General features: G+C 33.1%; 1 protein-coding gene across 1 annotated transcript in view; it reads left to right on the top strand.

Moving 5' to 3' along the window:
- Positions 1–438: 438 nt before the first annotated feature.
- Positions 439–20,096, top strand: part of LOC134725360 (proton myo-inositol cotransporter-like) — a 33,134-nt gene continuing 13,476 nt past the window's right edge. The window contains exons 1-4 of the mRNA XM_063589115.1: positions 439–1,035; positions 11,405–11,564; positions 12,771–12,979; positions 18,146–18,251. Of these exons, the coding sequence (XP_063445185.1) occupies positions 636–1,035; positions 11,405–11,564; positions 12,771–12,979; positions 18,146–18,251 (875 nt within the window). The 5' untranslated portion in view covers positions 439–635. The remainder of the gene's footprint in view (positions 1,036–11,404; positions 11,565–12,770; positions 12,980–18,145; positions 18,252–20,096) is intronic.

Here is a 20,096-nt window from a genome sequence, read left to right as displayed (position 1 = left end):
ATAAAGGCATAGACTGAACGACTGGAAGTCAAAATAGTATGACTGGTTAAGATGACTTATCTTCTTGTGGACAATTACCTTGTCAGTGAACGACCACGTAAAAAAAATCCGACTCAGCGTGTAGTTTAGACAACCAAAGTACAAAGTCGGATGCATATTCATAACGCGCTAACATGTTCTCGTCCTCATCTGGACTTTAATTTAACACCAGTTCACCCATCCACCATTCAACTATACCGTGAATACGACTTGTGTGGTCTCCGTCGTTTAGAGTGTCATTAGGACTTTTCTGAAAGTCGGTGAGGAAAATTCTTTTGTTTCCAATGACATAAATGATGAGTCCATGCCCTTCAAATTAGATCAAATTCGTTGGTGTATCATTCAAACATTTAATTTATGTGTCCATATTGATAATAATTATCTTGGCGAATGAAATATTTATCATACCTAGATTGTCATTGTACTATTATAAAGAAGAAAGAGACTCGTATATCTAAATCGTACTAAATCTTTAGGATATGATATGATAGAAAAATAATCAAAATAACACTTAAGTAAAACGTGCACACTGCATTCCTTAAAGATAAAGTGAAAAATTGCATGTATCACTTATACTTGTACTAACTCAGGCGAACATGGCGAATATTGCTCAGGATAAACAGAAAAAGATGAATTTAAAGTCGGTTAATAATGATCAAAGGAAACAATCGTCTTGTTTTTTGTATACACTTTCTTTTTTTGCTACGATTGGAGGATTTCTGTTTGGATATGATACAGGAGTTGTTTCAGGGGCAATGCTTTTGCTTAAAGACGAATTTGCGTTAGATTCCTTTACACAAGAAATCATCGTGAGTGTGACAATAGCTGCAGCTATAGTTTTTGCACTTGTCAGCGGATATCTTAATTCTGTTTTTGGTAGAAAAGTGACTACTCTCATTGGAAGCATTGTTTTCACAATTGGAGCAATAATTTTAGGTATTGCACAAAACACAATGATGTTGATTGTTGGCAGAGGCATTCTAGGTATAGGCATTGGTACGTATTTGTAATTTGTAGAATTGTATTTTAATTTACCATAAGTCACCTTGAAAAAAATGTTGTCATAACTTACAATTTTTTACTATTTAGTATTTGACAAAAATCTGTCGTTCGATGTTTAGAATGAGATGCCAGCAATGATCATGTGTTCATTGGCATGATTTACTCTAGGAAAAGGTTCTAGCGGAAAATATAAGCCATATACAATCAAGTGGAGTTCTGAAGTGAAACTTAAATCATTAAAGGGGAGAATTACATTCTCACATTAAAAAAAATGCAAACTTGAACCTGAATATCTGGAATACGATGTATGTTTGTAGCAATTGTACTTACAAGTATACAATTATACTTTCAGATAAACACTTGATAAACTATTTGTGAAATGGATCTATTTATGTATAAAATGTTATCAGAAAGTGATGGAAATGCATTATGCGATTTCCATCTACTCTTGTTGTTGAAATTGTCATTGAATTCGTGTGAACATTTCCGTGTCTAGGATAGTACAATATATGAGATCAATGTATTCACCGAAAACGCGTTTTTAGCGTTTAAAATTATAAATCTGCTACCTTTGATTTGGTTTCAAAAACACTGCGTCTATGCCACTGCTGTCTAATGTAGCGATTCCAATGATGTTACCATACTAGTAGTTTGCACTTTTCTGTAAATTTATACTGTCCATCAAATGGTAAAATCATTCCACTAAGATTTTGACATCCAATTCATAGATGGCCTTTGTATGTTTTGGCATACATTTTTGGGGAATTTGATGATCTACAATTGTATTATGGATTTGGTTATGTACAATCGGTATAAAGATTTGACAAATATATTGCCTACCCATGTTAAAATGGGCAAAGCTCCATGGCACGGAAAAATATTTCAATTTTAATAGGAAAGACATTCGGCTTTTGCACTTCGAAGCGGACCTATTATCCACGTTCGATAGGCAACCATTTTGATATGATGAACCAACGTTAAACCAAATCAACCGTTTCACGATAAGAAATAAAAAGATACATGTAATAGACGTAAGATGTTGTATGAGTGCCCACGACACATCTTTCCATGTAACCATTTATTATAAAACTTACTTTTCTACCGAGCAACACGCAGTTCTACACAAATGTCAATTTTGAGGTCCAGCATTGTTCAAAATACACCTGACGTTGCAATTTCAATTGCGACGTCAAGCATGTTTTATGTGATTCAGAATATAATTGCTTTGTTTCCAAAGCGAAATTATAAATAACGTCATTTTAGAATATCTCTTTTTCGTTGTTTGATTGTAAACTATTCGTACGGTACCATTAAAAGGGATAAAGTCAACAATAAAATGCTGTTTTTTTAAATATTGGCTATTTCTTTGTTGAAAAAGAAAACTTTGTTATACTAACGTTAGTATGTACATCATTCTATGATTAAGCTATTATATGATATATTTAAAGATAAGTTATTGATTGACTCCTTTTGCTTCATTTTTTCATGTACATTATAGACGAGCAAATTTACAACTCATCAGTTTTATATCAACAAAAGAAATACAAGAACATGTACATTGTTAAGATGTGTAGGGATTATTTAATTGAATACCTATACGTAATCCCATTGCGAAATGTACAGACGACAAATAGGTCAAACCACGGTGTTTTGTAAACGCTCATTTTCATAACATTAATATGAGGACGGCGCTACCTTAAATGCCAGCTTTATAATGTCCTAGATATTGATTGGTTGTTGGTGGTTTAACGTTCTGTGGCAAATATTTCATGCATGTTCAGAACGAATGTCCAAGGCTACAATAACGTTTTGTTTATATCTAAAATAAAATTATAAGTTCAGATGGAAAATGCTATTTTTCTTGAAAAAAATATTCTGATTCCCAAATTGATGAATAAAAAAGCATAGGACAAACAAATATTTTGAATCCAGATCTTTGCCAAAAATGATTTTATCTTTCAGACATGCAAATTAAATTTAACTTTTATATATCTAAAAACATAAAAACTTCCCAAACCGCACATGTCAGTCTGTACACAGTATTTTTTAGGTGATAATAAGACTGTATTTGCCAATTTGTTATGATAAACCTTAATACTAGTGTTAAATTTTGACTAAATAATTTTAAATGATAGCGCTGAAGGGCTTCGGTAAAAAAAAATCTGACTCGAATAAAAACATTTGTATTTCTGATCATCTTCAGTTTGTGAGTTCTACATCAATATCTGACATGTACTATTTAATTCAGAGTCAGTTTTATGTCATTTCTTGCATATATTTCTTTTGTTATACATGTACATAATGTAACTTACTTTTCAAGTTCTTATGTGATAGCAAAAAAAAATTGAGAATGGGAATGGGAAATACAAGCATGTTAAAAAAAACACATTTGGTTTCAGACAATAACTTGAGTTAAGTAATGGAATTCCATAAAATTTTACCAGGAGGTTCATACACAAAACTCAAAAGGAAGATAAGAATTGATTTTGGGGTTATCATGGTTATAGTACATTATTGGAGGTATTTTTATTTTTTATTTTGGGTTTTTCTTCCAAAAATTACCTTATTTACATCAATTATACTCATCTAGTACAGATTTGGCAGGAGATGCACTCAAAATATGGTGTTTTAAACATTTTATCTGTAGTCTGTGCATTTTTCCTATGATGTACATGTACTTCTTGATAATGTTGATGTGAGTATCATGATAAAGAAAATATATTTGGTAACCGTAAGTATATATTCACAATTGACATGCACCAGAGCGAGAAAAGGATCTTCTTTCCCTTTAATTCCAAAAATTAAACATGATTTTTTTTCTCTCACAGAAACACATGAGTTATTTGGTAAATAAAACATTTGTCAATGTTTGAAACTTTCAGTAATAAAAATTCAGTTTAGCTTGTTTGAATGTTTCACTGATTGTGTGAAAATTTTAACAGCAATGTACAAAACACTTGAATAAATTTCATTATCTGCAGAATTATTGAACTTTCCTCACAATAAATTCACAAGGACATAGAACTAACACATTGTCCATGCTATTCTGATCTGAGTTTTATACATACATATACTGGCATGGCTGTGCTGTTTCAAGTTGTCTTCTTTTTCTGTTTCCTAAGAAGTATTTGTTTAACCTGTTCAGTCACTATAAAGTGTTACAATTCTTATTTAGACGCAACACATAAAAAGTGACCAAAAAGGTTCTGCTTTCACATGAGAGGAGCTAGAAAAAAATTAAATGTACACATTTTCAATAGTTAGTAGGACTTACTATCATATGGAATTAAGGAGATATATGTACATGTAGTTCGAAACTTCTGCTGAATAGAAATATGTGGGTCTACCTGTGCCTGTTTTCAAATTATTCCATATTGATCTAAAGGATCTAAAATTAAAATATGTTTGATTTCAACTGACATAAAAAAAAAATGGTGTTATTTATATGCTCAATATACATCTGCAGTCGTATCAGGCTGTGCATGGCAAAGCATTTTATTGCCTTTAGGTTTGCACTTTTTTTTTTGGTCATGAAAATAAATTTGCTAACATGAGAATACCCTAATTTTACCTAAATTGTCAGTTTTTTTTACCAAACTTTTTTTTATGTACCAGGCAAAAGTTTATTCTGTGCTTATTTTGTAGACTTCCCTTGTTTACAATAGAGTTATACCAATTTAATTTTGAGTCCATGTACAGTCATTGAAAAATTAGTTTGAAATAACATCCAAACAATCCATGATCCTGTAATGAGACAGGAACCCAAATTCCATACATCTTTACATGTATGGTTAATTTCAAATCCTTTAAACTGGGATATAAAAAGAGATTTTGTTTTATTTCATGCTGTAACTATTATTTTTGGAAGAAAAGGATGTTCATGGTAACACATTTAATTTGCTCATTTTATTGGAACCCAATTGAACCTTTCCATAGATTCACCTGATAGTTACCTGTCCATTTAAACGTTTTGCAGTTCTTTTTTCCCATTGAACAAATACAACAGGTATTGTTCTCTGTATAGTTTATAGTCACTCAGACCTTTAAATTTCTTCTATTAAAGAGAAATCTATCACTTATTAATTAATGTACCAGAGTAAAAAGATGATAATAAGATAATTTCACATGGTGAAACAAAACTTGTAAGTTTTTTGCAGGTATTTTTTGTTGAATCGGTGCAATTTGGTTACTGAGTACAATTTTTGTACTGTGATGTTATATCATAAGTGTGTATTGCTAAATAGGTTGAAATGTGAACCCGATAGTGATATAGTCATAAAGTACTTGGTAGAGTGAAAATGTTTTGATCAGGGATAAACTGATACATAAAATATGCAGGCGACTGCTGCAGCTTGAATTTTAAAGGATGTAGCCCACATTCTTCCAAGTAACATGCCCTATATACACATCATGGTTTATTCTCATGGGTTATCATAATAACTCCATCTTCCCATAAAATCCAATTTTGGACAATATTGAAGCATACAATATATACAGTAGTCAGTTCTAAATGTAATACTCAGACTCAAGTCTCCTTTTATGATTAAACTTAGAGAGAGAAAACAAAACAGTTTCCATTTCCTGGGACTGTATAAGGTTTGACATAATCAATGAAAAGATGTCTTGAGAGTTTGCCATTTAGAAAGTACAGAATAAGAAGATTGTGAATTATTTGAATGTTTTAACTTTTGTTAAGTTTTGAATTAGTCTGTGGACTACAAAAGGATCCAGAGGGAGACCCTTTTCTTTGGGGAAAAAATGATGATTATATAGGGAATAACTGAAGCATGACTGAAGCGCACCGTCAGACCCCCCCCCCCCCCCCTTTTTATGAAAAATGCTGGATTCGCCATTGACTACATGAATAACCGTGATCACATTCAACTGTATAATTATCACTGTTCCTTGGTGTGGGTAATAATGATATGTGGCAGATGAACATAAGGAGTCATGGTCAACCAGTGCACCGGAGTTTACCCCGCATGCCCGACATGGTCAATTTGTAAAAAGAAATGCGAAATATATTGCTTGCAGAGTTTTTTTTCTGTGTTCCCATGGCTGGACGGAACTTTTACGCTAAATATGTTTTCGTTAACTATGATTTTGTGACTTTTGAATGAAGTACCTGTGATTATTTGGGACAGTTAATTTGCTTTGACCTCACTGATAATGGAATGTTGAAGCAGACGAAACATGGCGTCGGATGTTGTTGTCATTACTTCGGTAATTTCCGTGGTACAATAAAATTTAAATAAGCTACACAAGTAGCCAACATTTCTGAATTCTTGTTTTTGAAAACAAATAAAAATTCATGTCGTATTTAACATTGAATTTGTTCCGTTCTGCCTGTTTTTACAAGATCGCGATTAAACGAGAATTTTGGCAGCCATTAAATAAAAAAATATCGTACGAGATTTAACGAGAGTGACGAAACTTTTCCGATGGGTCGTCTAGCAAGAGTTATCGTTCTTTGTCCCAAAACGATGCTTCTACCATAAGTGCCAGCTAAAGCTGGCATATAAAACCGATTATTGTCTCTTCAAATCAGTTAGTATGGCATAGCTAAATTAATATTATCAACTGTGATGTCATAATCGCGATTTGGTTAGATAAAGTTATCCGGCAATCAGAATTGATAGTCTTAAGCATGTTAAGGGTGTTCCTTCTTAATATGTTTACATATGAATATATATATAGTGAATGTAGTGACGATTGTCGTACTTAAAATGATAATCATTAATAAGTAGCATTCATGCATGCATGTCTCTTAATTTATCTTTGTTGATTGCATATTATCTTCAATATATTATTTATCATCCTGCATTTTCATTGTAAAAATTGGTCATCAGAAATTGTTAAAGCTATATAAGAATAGCGCATCAAGTAATGAACGTTCAGCTTCTAAATTGCGAAGATTTGACTGCGATAAAACCTGACGGTATCGAAAGGTAGACATGCATCTTTGTAGTAGATATAATATGCACTCATAACCAGTAATAACATGGCCTACTATATAAATATATGAACGGAGACTAGCACAGGTGCACTGGGAATGTTTAGACTTGAAATCGTAAAAAATAAAATCCTGCATGAACACGTTCAATTTTTAATCGAATTTTGTTTTGTTCTTTTGTAAAAGTATACGATATGATAGTTATTGGTACATAGACGCGTGACATAAACCATACAACTTTATTTTTAATACACCCACCTAACATACGGCTAAATCATTAAAACATTCAAAAGCACACCATCTGTACTATCTGTTTTGCCCGGTCGTCATCAATTCGTATGTATGGTACAGTTTCCGTCAAATCACAACGAAAGGTCAAGGACAGACAACTTCTAATTTAACAAGATGTCAGCACTTTTGCATATTCTGTCTTCTGAATAATAATATTTTGTATGGACATATGAAATTGTGTTAGAACAGATGTTAATAGTATCTTATCAAATACACTTTGGAATATTAATGTCGGATTTTTAATAAAGAGTGCCTTTTTCAAGAAATCATCTGTTGAAAATGACAAAAATGCACCAAATTCTTTGTCTGTGATTCAAATGTTATTCACCATGAAACCAAATAACATACTTTATTTAGTGTTTAGGATGTTTTTGACATACTAGTAGTTAGATTTCTGCAATAAAACTTTTTGTTAATAAAACAGCCAATTATAACAACCATCAAGTTGCAAAAAAATAACACCATCTGTAAAAAGTTAGCTTTTTACTTTTAGCTGTTCTTTGTTTGATATTTTGTATGAAACCAATAGTAGGTTAAAAAACACAAATTTTAAAAGTGCAAACATGTTACAGGACAGAATACATAGGTCAATCATGCTTGAAGGGGGAAGTTTTAGAGCGAAACTTTGATATTTCAATTTTTCAATATGTATACGTTTCCTTGGTTGCGTATACTGCATTTGCACTGATTTTGGAAGTGAAAATTATTATAAGCTAGCCACTGAAATGTTCTGTTTGCCTGGTCAAGTCATTAAATCTTATCAAACTGCGTTATTCTTGTAAACATATTGAGTCTTTCGCAATTATATTTACTTACATTATTTTTTGAATGGAAATTCTAGCAATTTACAATAACAATACATACACTCCCTGAAAAGTTAACATAACCACACACTGTCATATAAAGATGATTGATAAATTGTTGGTGTTTGACACAATTTCTGGTTCATCAGTTTTTGGTTACTTGAGTATTTAGCGGCGATCAGTTCTTATTGGTGTATCCCCACGAAGCGCCCAAGGAACCACCGACGATCGGCAGGAAAACTGGCAAGCCCCATTAACAATACATTAGTTTTAGTTATTAGTATCAAGAACGAAATGACTGTCACAACAAAACTTTACCAATCAGCAATTAACTTGTGTAAAAATAGGCAACCTTTTACAAAACTAAGCAGTTTTGATATCGATGTTGACTTCGGCTAAATGTTATAAGTAATGTTGCTTTTAAAATAGAAACAGAAATGTTAATGCATTTGAACCACTATAATTTCAAATTTAATTGGCCATGATTTTTTCATCAAAACTTCAATGTAGAGGTGCCATATAATATTTTAAGGCATTTAGAAAAAAATAGCACTATTTTAGTAGATCATTTGTTAAGTATTGGTTGGACACTGTCATATTAACCTAAAGATAGTACATGTCAATTAGGAATAAATATGGTTAAATGAAGTTATTTTATTATAAATAACAAAACAATTGTGAGAAATGACAAGTGTGGTTGAATTTATCCAGTCGCAGTTGTTACTAGTTCGTTACTATGTATGTTGAATTGTCGGTTGTTTGTTTTTTGTCGCACTTCAGTGTGTCTGTTATTTCATTGTTTTCTACTTATTATTGATGTGTTTCCCTCGGTTTTATTTTGTCACCCGGATTTATTTTCTCTCAATCGGTTTATGACTTTTGAGCAGCAGTATACTACTGTTGCCTTTATTTATCTAGTTTTTTAATTGGTTTTATGTCATCTAACCTTGCATTATGTTTGTATATATGCCTTGTGCTCTGTTGTTGATCTGACAGCGCCTTTGGCGTTTTTCTCACTTTATTTTCATATTTATTACGTTCGTTTTTATAATGGTGCGAAGATCTTACAACAATAAGAGTGATATACAAGTTAAAGAAAAACAAACGTACATAATATTATGTAAACGTGTGAAAAACATGGGTTAAATCAATTTGACTAAAATTCAGATATTTTACCACTCGCCTGTTCATTTATCGTATGAGAATAACGAAATCAGAGATCTACATTTTAATTGGCGTTAACTTTATGAAACAGCTTGAAGCAGGTACATGTATGTTCTGGAAAATTTAAAAGAGTACTTTTTTTAACTCTATTTGAATATGTCTATTATGAAACAAATCCCATCACGTAAAACCGCCATATGTGCATATTGAACTTCCTTAATGCTACCAAACAATGTTGGAGGAACATTGTCCATTAAAAGTTTTGTTTTCTTATCGTTAGATGTGTTTCAGGTTTTGGTTTTGTCATTTGATAAGAGACTTTCCGTTTTGAATTTCGGTAACTTTTGTTGTTTTACTTTTTGTATTTTGCATCAATATCTGAGTTTTAAGATCTGTTATTTTTGTTTCGGCATTCGCTCATCTTTGAACCTTATGATTTTTTTCTTCTTTGGTTGAAAAAAAGAATAAAATGACAAGGAGGCAGTCTCAACCCATTGTCGAAAACAGATGACAGCATGACCACGGTGAAAAGTAGGACAAACACGCACAACTTTTAAAACACTATACCAAAATGTGCTACATAAACCGTATTCAATCTTAATAAATCTGAATTATTAATTTTCAGTCATATTTAATAAAACAACTAATAAAGTATATAATAATAGTCTTACATAAAAAGGAATTCGCCGGATTTGATATTGAAAAGCGCATGTACAAAGTCATTATCTGCAATATTGGCAATGTTATCCAGCTAATAAAAGCAAAATGATCCCCATTTACAGATGGTGTTTTAAAGGGCAACTGCAAATGCTTCATTAGAAGGCTGCATTTTGACCTAAATCATATAAGTTGAAGTTTGAAATGATAAAAAAAAATCCCTCGGCCTATAAACGATAAATCTATTTCTGACATACAAATATTCAAACTTCAGAAAATATTCAGATATGCAATTTTATGATTCTTTTAAAGTTTTTTTCAAGAAATGCAATTTTCTGTAAATAAATCGCAATCTACATTTAAGTTTGCATTTGATTTCGAGTTATGGTAATTTGTTTTATATGTTAAGATAATTTTTAGAAGAAAAAAATCCTACAAGTATCAGAAAATGGCATTTTGTTTAAATCTTGCAAAATTTAGGAAATTTCAATTATAACCCTAACGTTGATTTGGCGAAAATTGATAGGTACGAATTATTGACGACCGGGCAAAACAGAAAGTACAGATAATACGCTTTCGAATGATATTTAATATAGCCGTATGATAGGTGGGTGCATTAAAGTCGTTAACTAGGCGTCTTTTTGAAAAATGTCACTCGCCTAACAGTGTAATCTTTAGAATAGTGAGGTATTTCCATTTAAACTGATTAATGATGAAGTATGGCCTTAATTCATGGCCAACAATGTTAGATCTGTAAATTTGCTTTCGCAAACTTTTGGTTCTTCCTTCGCCGGGATTCGAACCCATGGTCATAACTGCTGGTGATCCGGTGGATAAATCTGTTGTAGAGTGGTCACTGGCTCAGACGTACTTATATATATATAGATATAGATATAGATACAAGAAGCTGTGTTATGAGTGCCTATGTGACATTTCTCCATCTAAGTTACAATAAGTAAAAGAATTTGTAAAGGAAAAACAATGTTTAGGTCAAAGTACGGTCTTCAACACAGAGCCTTGGCTCACACCGAACAGCAAGAAATAAAGTGCCCTACAAATGACGAATGTTAAATCATTCAACGGGAAAACCAACGGTCTTATCTATTTGAAAACGAGAAACGAGAAACAGTTTTAAACCACATCAACAACCGACAACTACTGAACAACGGGTTCCTGACTTGGGACGGGTGCAAACAAATGCACCAAATTTGAACGTTTTAATAGGTACCAACCATCACCCCGAAACAATAGTGTAACAGCACAGCATAGAAAGACTCACCACAAAACGTATGTTAACTAAGATGGAAATAACGTATGATTATGGAAAATAACTAGGGTGGACTGCAATAACAAATCTTTTTAACAGATTGGCCGAATAAGGAAAATTAAGAAGCACACATATAAGAGAAGTTGTGTTTCACTAGTCAGTAAGATAAACAACTGTATTGGGAGAAAAATGAATTGAATTTTTCAAACTGTAATTGATTTTTTACAGGTATAACTTCAATGACTGTTCCTGTGTATATAGCGGAATGTGCACCAGCTCATATGAGAGGAAGATTGGTTGCACTGAATAATGCATCTATTACTTGTGGACAATTCATAGCAAGTGTAATTGATGGTGCCTTTAGCTATGATAAAAGAAATGGATGGAGGTTTGAGACATATTTAATATCGATACAGTTTGGCAAAATCTACAATATGCACATAGTTGATTCATTCCTCGAAAATCTACTATTTTGTTTCGATTTGTTTACATATCAAACATTGGCAGTACAATCTTCGTGGTCTTTTATATCAAAGGTACACACACATTCAAAGAAAGTTGAACAGAAGGTTCTAGCAAATATATAAGAAAAATCACGATAAACGTCAAAAGGAAATTCCATGTCTTTTTAGAATTGTAAATAACATATGTTTTTGAACTTATATATTCCGTATCGAATACAAACAATGTTATTATTGTTTAGAAGACTACATTCTGAAAATGAAGAGTGAATCACAATTTTACAAAAGCATGGACAAATGATGTATTCGATAAGGCATAAAGACAAGTTGACCCTTTTAATCACTTATCAGCATGAAAGTGACTGTTTTACTATAAATTACAATTTAGATTGTTAATTAACTATGTTGATGATTTCAGTAGTAAATTTAAAACCATAACTCAATATAATATAATTTTGTATGTATATATAAACAGTATTTACAATAAAATTAAAATAAACGCAACATTTCGTTAGACAAACTAGCTTCATAGGGCTTCCGTATATCCAGGTGAAATCGGATGCAGATAATAAAAAAAACTTCGTACTTTATTTGGCCTTTTTGACTTTTTGGGATTCGAGCGTCACTAATGAGTCTTTTGTAGACGAAACGCGCGTCTTGCGGGAATACCAAATGTAATCCTGGTATCTATGATGAGTTTATTTATATAGAAGAATACTACAACACCTTATTAAGATGATAAACAAGTCACTACGCAGAATCTTTACTGCAAGATCATTGTGTATTTTTTGTGAAGTTGATACGTAATATTTATTAACAAGGTCTTGGTACCTTCCGATAAACTTTTATAGAAAAAACGTGGATATTTGTTGAGCGTAAGATGCACGTTTACAACTTTTGATTTGACTTTCAAACCAGTTCGTATACATGAAGCAACAGTGATAATAGGGATCAAAAGTACCAGGCTTATGATTTAATACGCCAGACGCGCGTTTCGTCTACCTAAGACTCATTAGTGAAGCTAAGATCAAAATAGTAAGAAAGCCAAATATGCACAAAGTGGATCGGCATTGAGGATCCAGAATTCCACAAAGTTGTGCCAAATACGGCAACGATATTTTAATTTATTTCAGATACATGCTTGGTATTGCCGGTATTCCTTCTGCAATACAGTTTGTCGGCTTTCTGTTTCTACCTGAGAGTCCGCGTTGGCTTCTGAGTAAGAGTAAAGACGATCAAGCGAGAGAAATTTTGCGACGTATCAGAGATACAGATGACGTTGAAGACGAAATTCTGGATGTGAAGGCCAGATTTAAAGAACAAGAAGCATCTGATTATCAAGGCAATGCACCTTTCATATCGCTATACTAAACTATATTTTCGAAGGTAGAGAGAAAACGGCGTATAGCAAAAAGCATATTGACCGGCAAAATGCATATCGCACGGTTATTTTTAGAATATCTAAAACCGATATACTTTGTGACGTCATGTAATGAATTTCAGGATATTGTTTAACGTTTTGAAACACATGATATCTGTGATCAATAATTTGACGGAAAAATTTTTCAAACACATTAGACAATGTAAGATGTCAAAAAAAAGTAAATTAAATAACAACTAATATGTTGTTATTGTCAAGGAGACAAATTGATGTAATATTTATAAAATTCCACCCAAACCTAAATGACGATTTTGATACAAATAAAATTAATATGGTCGGAAATTAATAATATAACAAATATAGCCTTTGTATGAGGTCAATACAGGATATATCAACCCAAAGAAGTATATCGACCTCGGACTTCGTCCTCAGTCAATATACTTCTTTCAGGTCAATATATCCTTGTATCGACCTCATACAAAGGCCATATTTGTATAATATAAAGTAGGTATTGAAGAGTTGTCTGAATTAAAGCCTATACTGTCTTTTATGAAGATGTGTGTTACAAAGCATTTAATTTGAAGAAGTTTCATTTAAGAATCAAATGTGGACGCAGGGGCGGATCCAGCCATTTGAAAAGGGGGGGGGGGGTTCCAACCCAGAGTAAAGGGGGGTTCCAACTATATGCTCCCATTCAAATGCATTGATCGGCCAAAAAAAAAGGGCGGGCCCAACTCCCGGAACACACACCCCCCCCCCCCCCCTCCCTGGATCCGCCAATGGGACGATAATCTTTTAATTTAAATTTTTATTTGTTTAAAGTGAATATTTAAATTGTGCTTACAAATAACAACGTAACCCTCCGGCCAAATGTCACTTATTTATAATAGAAATAAAATCATTTACATCCTGGTATCTGTGATGAGTTTGGGCGTATGACATTTGCGCCGATTTTGAAATTTGTCATTCTTTCATTTGCGCCGATTTCATTTTTTCATTTGCGCCGATTTTATATGTTTTCCTAATTGGATTTACAGGTAAGTTACAGGTAAGTTCATACTTTTAGATTGGCTGAGCAGAGAGTATAAAGACGAATCAAGTGACATTGCAATTGGTAAATGGCCATCCCAATGTTACGGGTTTATACCATTCCTTTCCCTAAATGAAATCGATGACTTCACGTTTGACATTGCCTGACGCTCCGCTCCTTCTGATGACAAATGTCATACATTCTTAGACAACGTTAAAGAACACATTCGGCATAACGGTCAACCAATTCGTGATGGCGTCCATAAAACTAACGAAGGGATGAATTCAACTTCACCATTTGGAACTCTTGGTTTAATAGATTCCTTGTGAGACCATGCGATCTCTAGAAATGCCCCCACCAGTACGTATGTCAGACAAAGAAAAGGTGGCCTTCGTTATCGACAATTACGCCAAATATAGAAGAGACGAAATCATGAGAAAGATGTGTTGCCTATACATACTCGGAAAGAACAGATTTATGATTTGAATGTATTCCGTTTTTAAGGATTTGAATGCTGTACATATATTTTTAATTCGTCATTTTAGTATAAACAAAGTGCTTTTATCTAAGGTTTTTACTTCTTGATTTTAAGCAGGAGACAACAGTTATATACATGTTATGATTGACAATTCATAACATATGTACAACTGGCTAACGGAATAGGTCTTTAATTATAAATGAAAATAACATTACTGGGATGGAGAGTTGTTCCATTGGCACTCATACCACATCTTCTTATATCATTTCACCTGTAATTTACCTGTAAAAAAATCGGCGCAAATGAAAACAAAAATCGGCGCAAATGAAAGAAAAAAACGGCGCAAATGAAATGCAGATCGGCGCAAATGCAAAACGCCGATGAGTTTATTTTCATCAAGTGCATGGCTCTCATCTGTTGAAAATCTGAAAGTTTGCTTTGGGAGATATTTAATTACATAAGCTAGTTAGTTTTTACACGCCCGTCAAAATTTTGACGGGACGTATTATGGTATACAAATGTCCGGTGTCCGTCCGTCTGTCTGTCCGGCGTAAACATGTCGCACCGTAACTTGAGAACGACTTATCCAAATTTCATGAAACTTAATATAGTTGTTTCTTATGATGGTCAAATGATCTGTATACTTTTTGGTGAAAATAAGATTTAAACTTTTTGAGTTACGGCACTTTGTAACTAAAATAAGGGTGTGTTTTTTTCACATGTCGCACCGTATCTCAAAAACGATTCTTGATTATGGCTTAAAACTTTAAACACTTCTTAGTTATACTAATCTTAATATCTGTATACTTTTTGGTGATGATTCAAAATTTCATTTTTGAGTTATTGAGTATTTTGTAAAAAAGGGGGAGGGTTTTTTAACATGTCGCGCCATATCTCAAAAACGATTTAAGATTATTGCTCAAAACTTTACACACTTCTTTGTTATATTAATCTAAAGATCTGTATACTTTTTGGTGATGATTCAAAATTTTATTTTTGAGTTATTTAGTATTTTGTTAAACAGGGGATGGTTTTTTTACATGTCGCGCCGTATCTCAAAAATAATTTATGATTATTGCTTAAAACTTTACACACTTCTTTGTTATATTAATCTAAAGATCTGTATACTTTATGGTTTTGATTCAAAAATTTTATCTTAGTGATATAAAGTTTTTTGTAAAAAAAAAAAACAGGGTGGGGGGTTTCACATGTCCCGCCTTACCTCAAAAAAAATATATAGTTATTGCTTAAAACTTTCTCAGAAACTATTTATGATTATTGCATGAAAATTCCACACATTACGTCGGGCGTATCATGCGCTCATGGCACAGCTGTTTATTATCATGTTAATCCCTCCTGCAAATTGCACGCTAACCTTGCAACATGAACATTGCAGAAAAAAGGAAAAACACAATATTTTAAGGGAAACAACCCCAATAGATTATCTAATAATTTAGTCTAGATATATATCTTTTCATGTTCCTCTGTTTAATTTACATTTTTAAAACAGCTTTCAACTTTTATGATACCATTGACAAATGTGAAAATTGGTATGTGTTGAAATTTGTTGGGCAACAACTCCAAAATCATCTTCGCTAGCCAAGGGCGGGAGTGGATCGTAACCCTTGGCTAGCGAAGATGCTCCAAAATATGTTGACGGATTTTATTCTGAAATTTTCAGTTATTGGATTAAAAAAGATAAGGTAGTTTCATGTAGGGTTTATCAAGCTGGTCATTTGTGCAATTACATTTTTAACCTAGTTCCTATAGGTTTCAAGTAAGGGAGCTACCATTTGATTTTTAGGGGGGGGGGGGGGGGGGGGCTAGGATGAAATTTGAAAAAAATGGGCAGGACATGAGTTTTGAGTTAAAAAAAAAGGCAGGATGAGACACTTGCAAAATAAAAAAAGTCAGGACGACAATTTAGGTAAAAAATAGTCAGGATAAATAAAAAAAAAAGGCACGACCGAACAGAGTGAAAAATAAAAAGGCAGGACAGAGATTACAGCTAAAAAAAATGCAGGACAAAAATTTCATCCTAGCTCCCCCATAAAAATCAAATGGTAGCTCCCTTAAACGGCAAAGAACTGCAAAATAAAAACAGTAAAAAAACACGTATTAGTTAATAAGCTCAAAACTGGTCGACAGAGTTTTCCAAGGCTGATAAAGGTTGTCGAGATGATCTTAATAATGATGGATTTTCTCAAACTGCAATAGTCCTATTCTATACATTTAGCCACGGTGATCATGTTGGTTTATTTATTTGGCTGTAAATTACAATCTTTATGATAAACATCGAAGCAGACAAACTCTGGATTTAATCCATGGAATGATGTTAGAGGAACATATTTTTTCAAGAAAAGTTTACTGACGACAGATGCCGTACGACGGATAACGAACAGTGAACGTACGGACGACGAAGGCAAAGTGACAGGGATATAATGTCATGGCTCTTTATGCCAATTGAGACAAAAATGTTCAGGAATTTATGTAAGAAAAAATTTGTCTTCATAACATTCATTAGTTTTCGCAAAGTAGAAGCACAAATCCATGTGGTGTATTATAATCGATAGCAATTAAAATAGCATTAATAAATATCACCACATTTTCTCTTATCTTAGTTTGGAAGAGAAAATGCTAATCTTGTATTTCTATCTTTTCTTAAATAATATATTTATACCCCCGCTTTAAAAAAAGGGGGGTATACTGTTTTACCTCTGTCCATCAGTCCGTCCGTCAGTCCATCAGTCCGTCCGTCAGTCCATCAGTCCGTCAGTCAGTCCGTCCCATGAAACTTTCGTCACATTTTTCTCAGGAACTACAATACAAGGATTTCTGAAATTTGGTTTCAGGGTTTATCTAAGTCAGCTATACCGTGTGATGCGTTTTCAGATTGATCACTTGACAACTTCCTGTTTACCGAACATGCACTTGTATGATTTTACACATGATAGCCAAGTTGAAAATTTTCGTCACATTTTTCTCAGGAACTACAATACAAGGATTTCTGAAATTTGGTTTCAGGGTTTATCTAAGTCAGCTATACCGTGTGATCGTTTTCAGATTGATCACTTGACAACTTCCTGTTTATTTGCATTTTGTATCCAGCCAATTATACATTAGGGTACATTTTTCTGTTTTTTTTTAAGCAGTGAGGGCAATGTATATGTAGATTTGTTTTTTACGTAGCCCTTGATTACTGGAACTTCGTTTTGCATATTAAAACTACTAATTCTGAGGCTTTATATACTTTTTCTGATATCTTTTCTGATTTAGTAGCAAGCTACCACCATGTCGAAAAAAAATTAGTAGTTTCATTTATATACAGGTTATTTTCTTAGTATGTAATAGAATCGATGTATCGTGTCATCGGATGCCTATATATAGTACATTCAATTAAGATACCATACCTATGACAATTGCTATATATGATACTGTATAATTCTTTGTACGGTAGTTTGTCCATACTACGTGGTTTAAACATATGATCACAACAGTCGTTTTAAGCTGTAGTTAATTCCTTCATGCGAATAATAAAAAAGTAACAGCTAACTTTTTTTATTACATCATATAAAACTTGTTAGTGCTAACTTATAATACTATCATTGTTTACCTACAGGTGGATTACTGAAAAGGATTTTTACGACGCCATCAGTAAGACGTGCTCTGTTTCTAGGATGTGGAATTCAATTATTCCAACAACTCAGCGGCATTAACACCGTAATGTAAATATTTGTTCTTTTTCTTGCAAACTTAACTTTTATTTATAAAAAATACTTATAACGGACTGAAGTTATTAACGACTTACACATAAACACTGATACATATTAACTTGTCAGACTAGAACAGTGTATGAATAAAATATAACCTTTTGTTTAATGATATGTATCAGAGGTAAAGCTCGAGAAAAAGGTAGAAAGATCCTCATGTAATACAAAGATAAGACGTTCTGCGCAACTAGAATTCTTTTTGTTGTCACCTTTCATACTGATAAATATTTCATCTACTGTCCACATTCCATCTAGTCTTTATTGATAACGACCCTTCCTTGAAAGATTTTTTTCACCACCTTATATCATGGTTTAATGCAAACCCTAAACTCGAAAAGATATACTAGTTAATACTATTAAAGTAAACAAGAGACCTCGTAAATCTAGTATTACAAACAAGGCGAACGAAACAATTGGAAGAATGCTAAATATACCAACATCGAATACACGTTCACCAACACAATAACAAAACAGCAATACAACAACTATGCGACAACAGGCCAAAAAACCCAGGAAATACCATTTACGTTCTAGCTTGTCGAACTTGAAATCTGCAATATATTAACGAAACTGAGGTCAATTTTAACATCAGACTAAACAATTAACAGTAATTTTATACAAAAGGAAGAAACTGCACTATCACCAGATACCTCTTAAGAACAGGACATTTTTTTGAAAACATCACCTTTCAAATGGTAGAGGACACTAGTAACCAAAATTGAGGCACAGAAGGTAGAAAATATATATAGAGAGAGAGGAATTGTAGATGCTCCAGTTACTCACTCATGAACCCAAAAGACTGAATGAGGGAGATTGAAAATCTTTTTTCAAGGACATTGACCCCCATAACGTGGCCACTCAATAATTCCTTCATTTTGAATCAACTGTAGATCTTACTGTTGCGGTTGAAGACGACGGACTGCGGAGGCAAACGACGGACGACAACGACGACAAATGACGGATGACGACGACGTTGACGAAGGAATCGAAGTGATGACAAAAGCTTCAATGGCCTTTTAGTTAAAGTGAGCTAAAAAAAAATTGTGATGAATGCTATTGTTTCTTTCAATGTAGATATAAAAAGCAGTAGAGAAAGGTAGCCAACAATACCATCAAATTAATTAATATATTAACCCAAACGTGTTCTTTGTGCGCCTTGAATAACAAATACGTGACAACATTTATATTCACCATTACTCGAGGAACCATATGAATAAAATCGAATAGAAAACCTTATGTTTTATAAATACAAAAGTTACAATGAGCTATATGTACAACATAACAGTGAAATTGTATCTATTATGAGATTTTTTTAAATATAGAATTCAGGATGTTCGCTCCTCTTATTTTCACAATGTTAGTGTCTATGTACTGATTTTACTGTCACTACTTTGTTGGAAGATCAAAGACTTATTCGGTTCGATGACATGACTGTTCCTTTAAATTTGCCTCCCCTCATGTGGTCCTTACCCTCTCATGATAAACATCAAGAAGTATTGTCATTCATTCATGCCCCTGGGTTGAAATTCTGGTTCTGGTTCTCTAAATCCATCAGATAGTTGAGAATGATTGGATATCTCAGCCTGATGAGATTTTGAAGGATCACATAAATTGTAATGACTTTTCTGCATGGTCTGGGCTTTGGCTCATGGTCCGCATGAAACTCTGAAATTTCGTGCCAAAATACTTAAGGCTATCTCCGCTACACACCTTGCTCTGGAGAGTCTATAGATGAATATTCTCTCATGGTGCTCCATGTTTCTGAAGGAAACGGGTTCATTAGACGTCTGTCAATCCCAA

The sequence above is a fragment of the Mytilus trossulus genome, chromosome 1, assembly GCF_036588685.1.
Source record: "Mytilus trossulus isolate FHL-02 chromosome 1, PNRI_Mtr1.1.1.hap1, whole genome shotgun sequence".
NCBI lineage: Eukaryota > Metazoa > Mollusca > Bivalvia > Mytilida > Mytilidae > Mytilus > Mytilus trossulus.
Note: the sequence above shows the minus strand (reverse complement) of the source record. Positions and strands in the feature narration are given on the sequence as shown.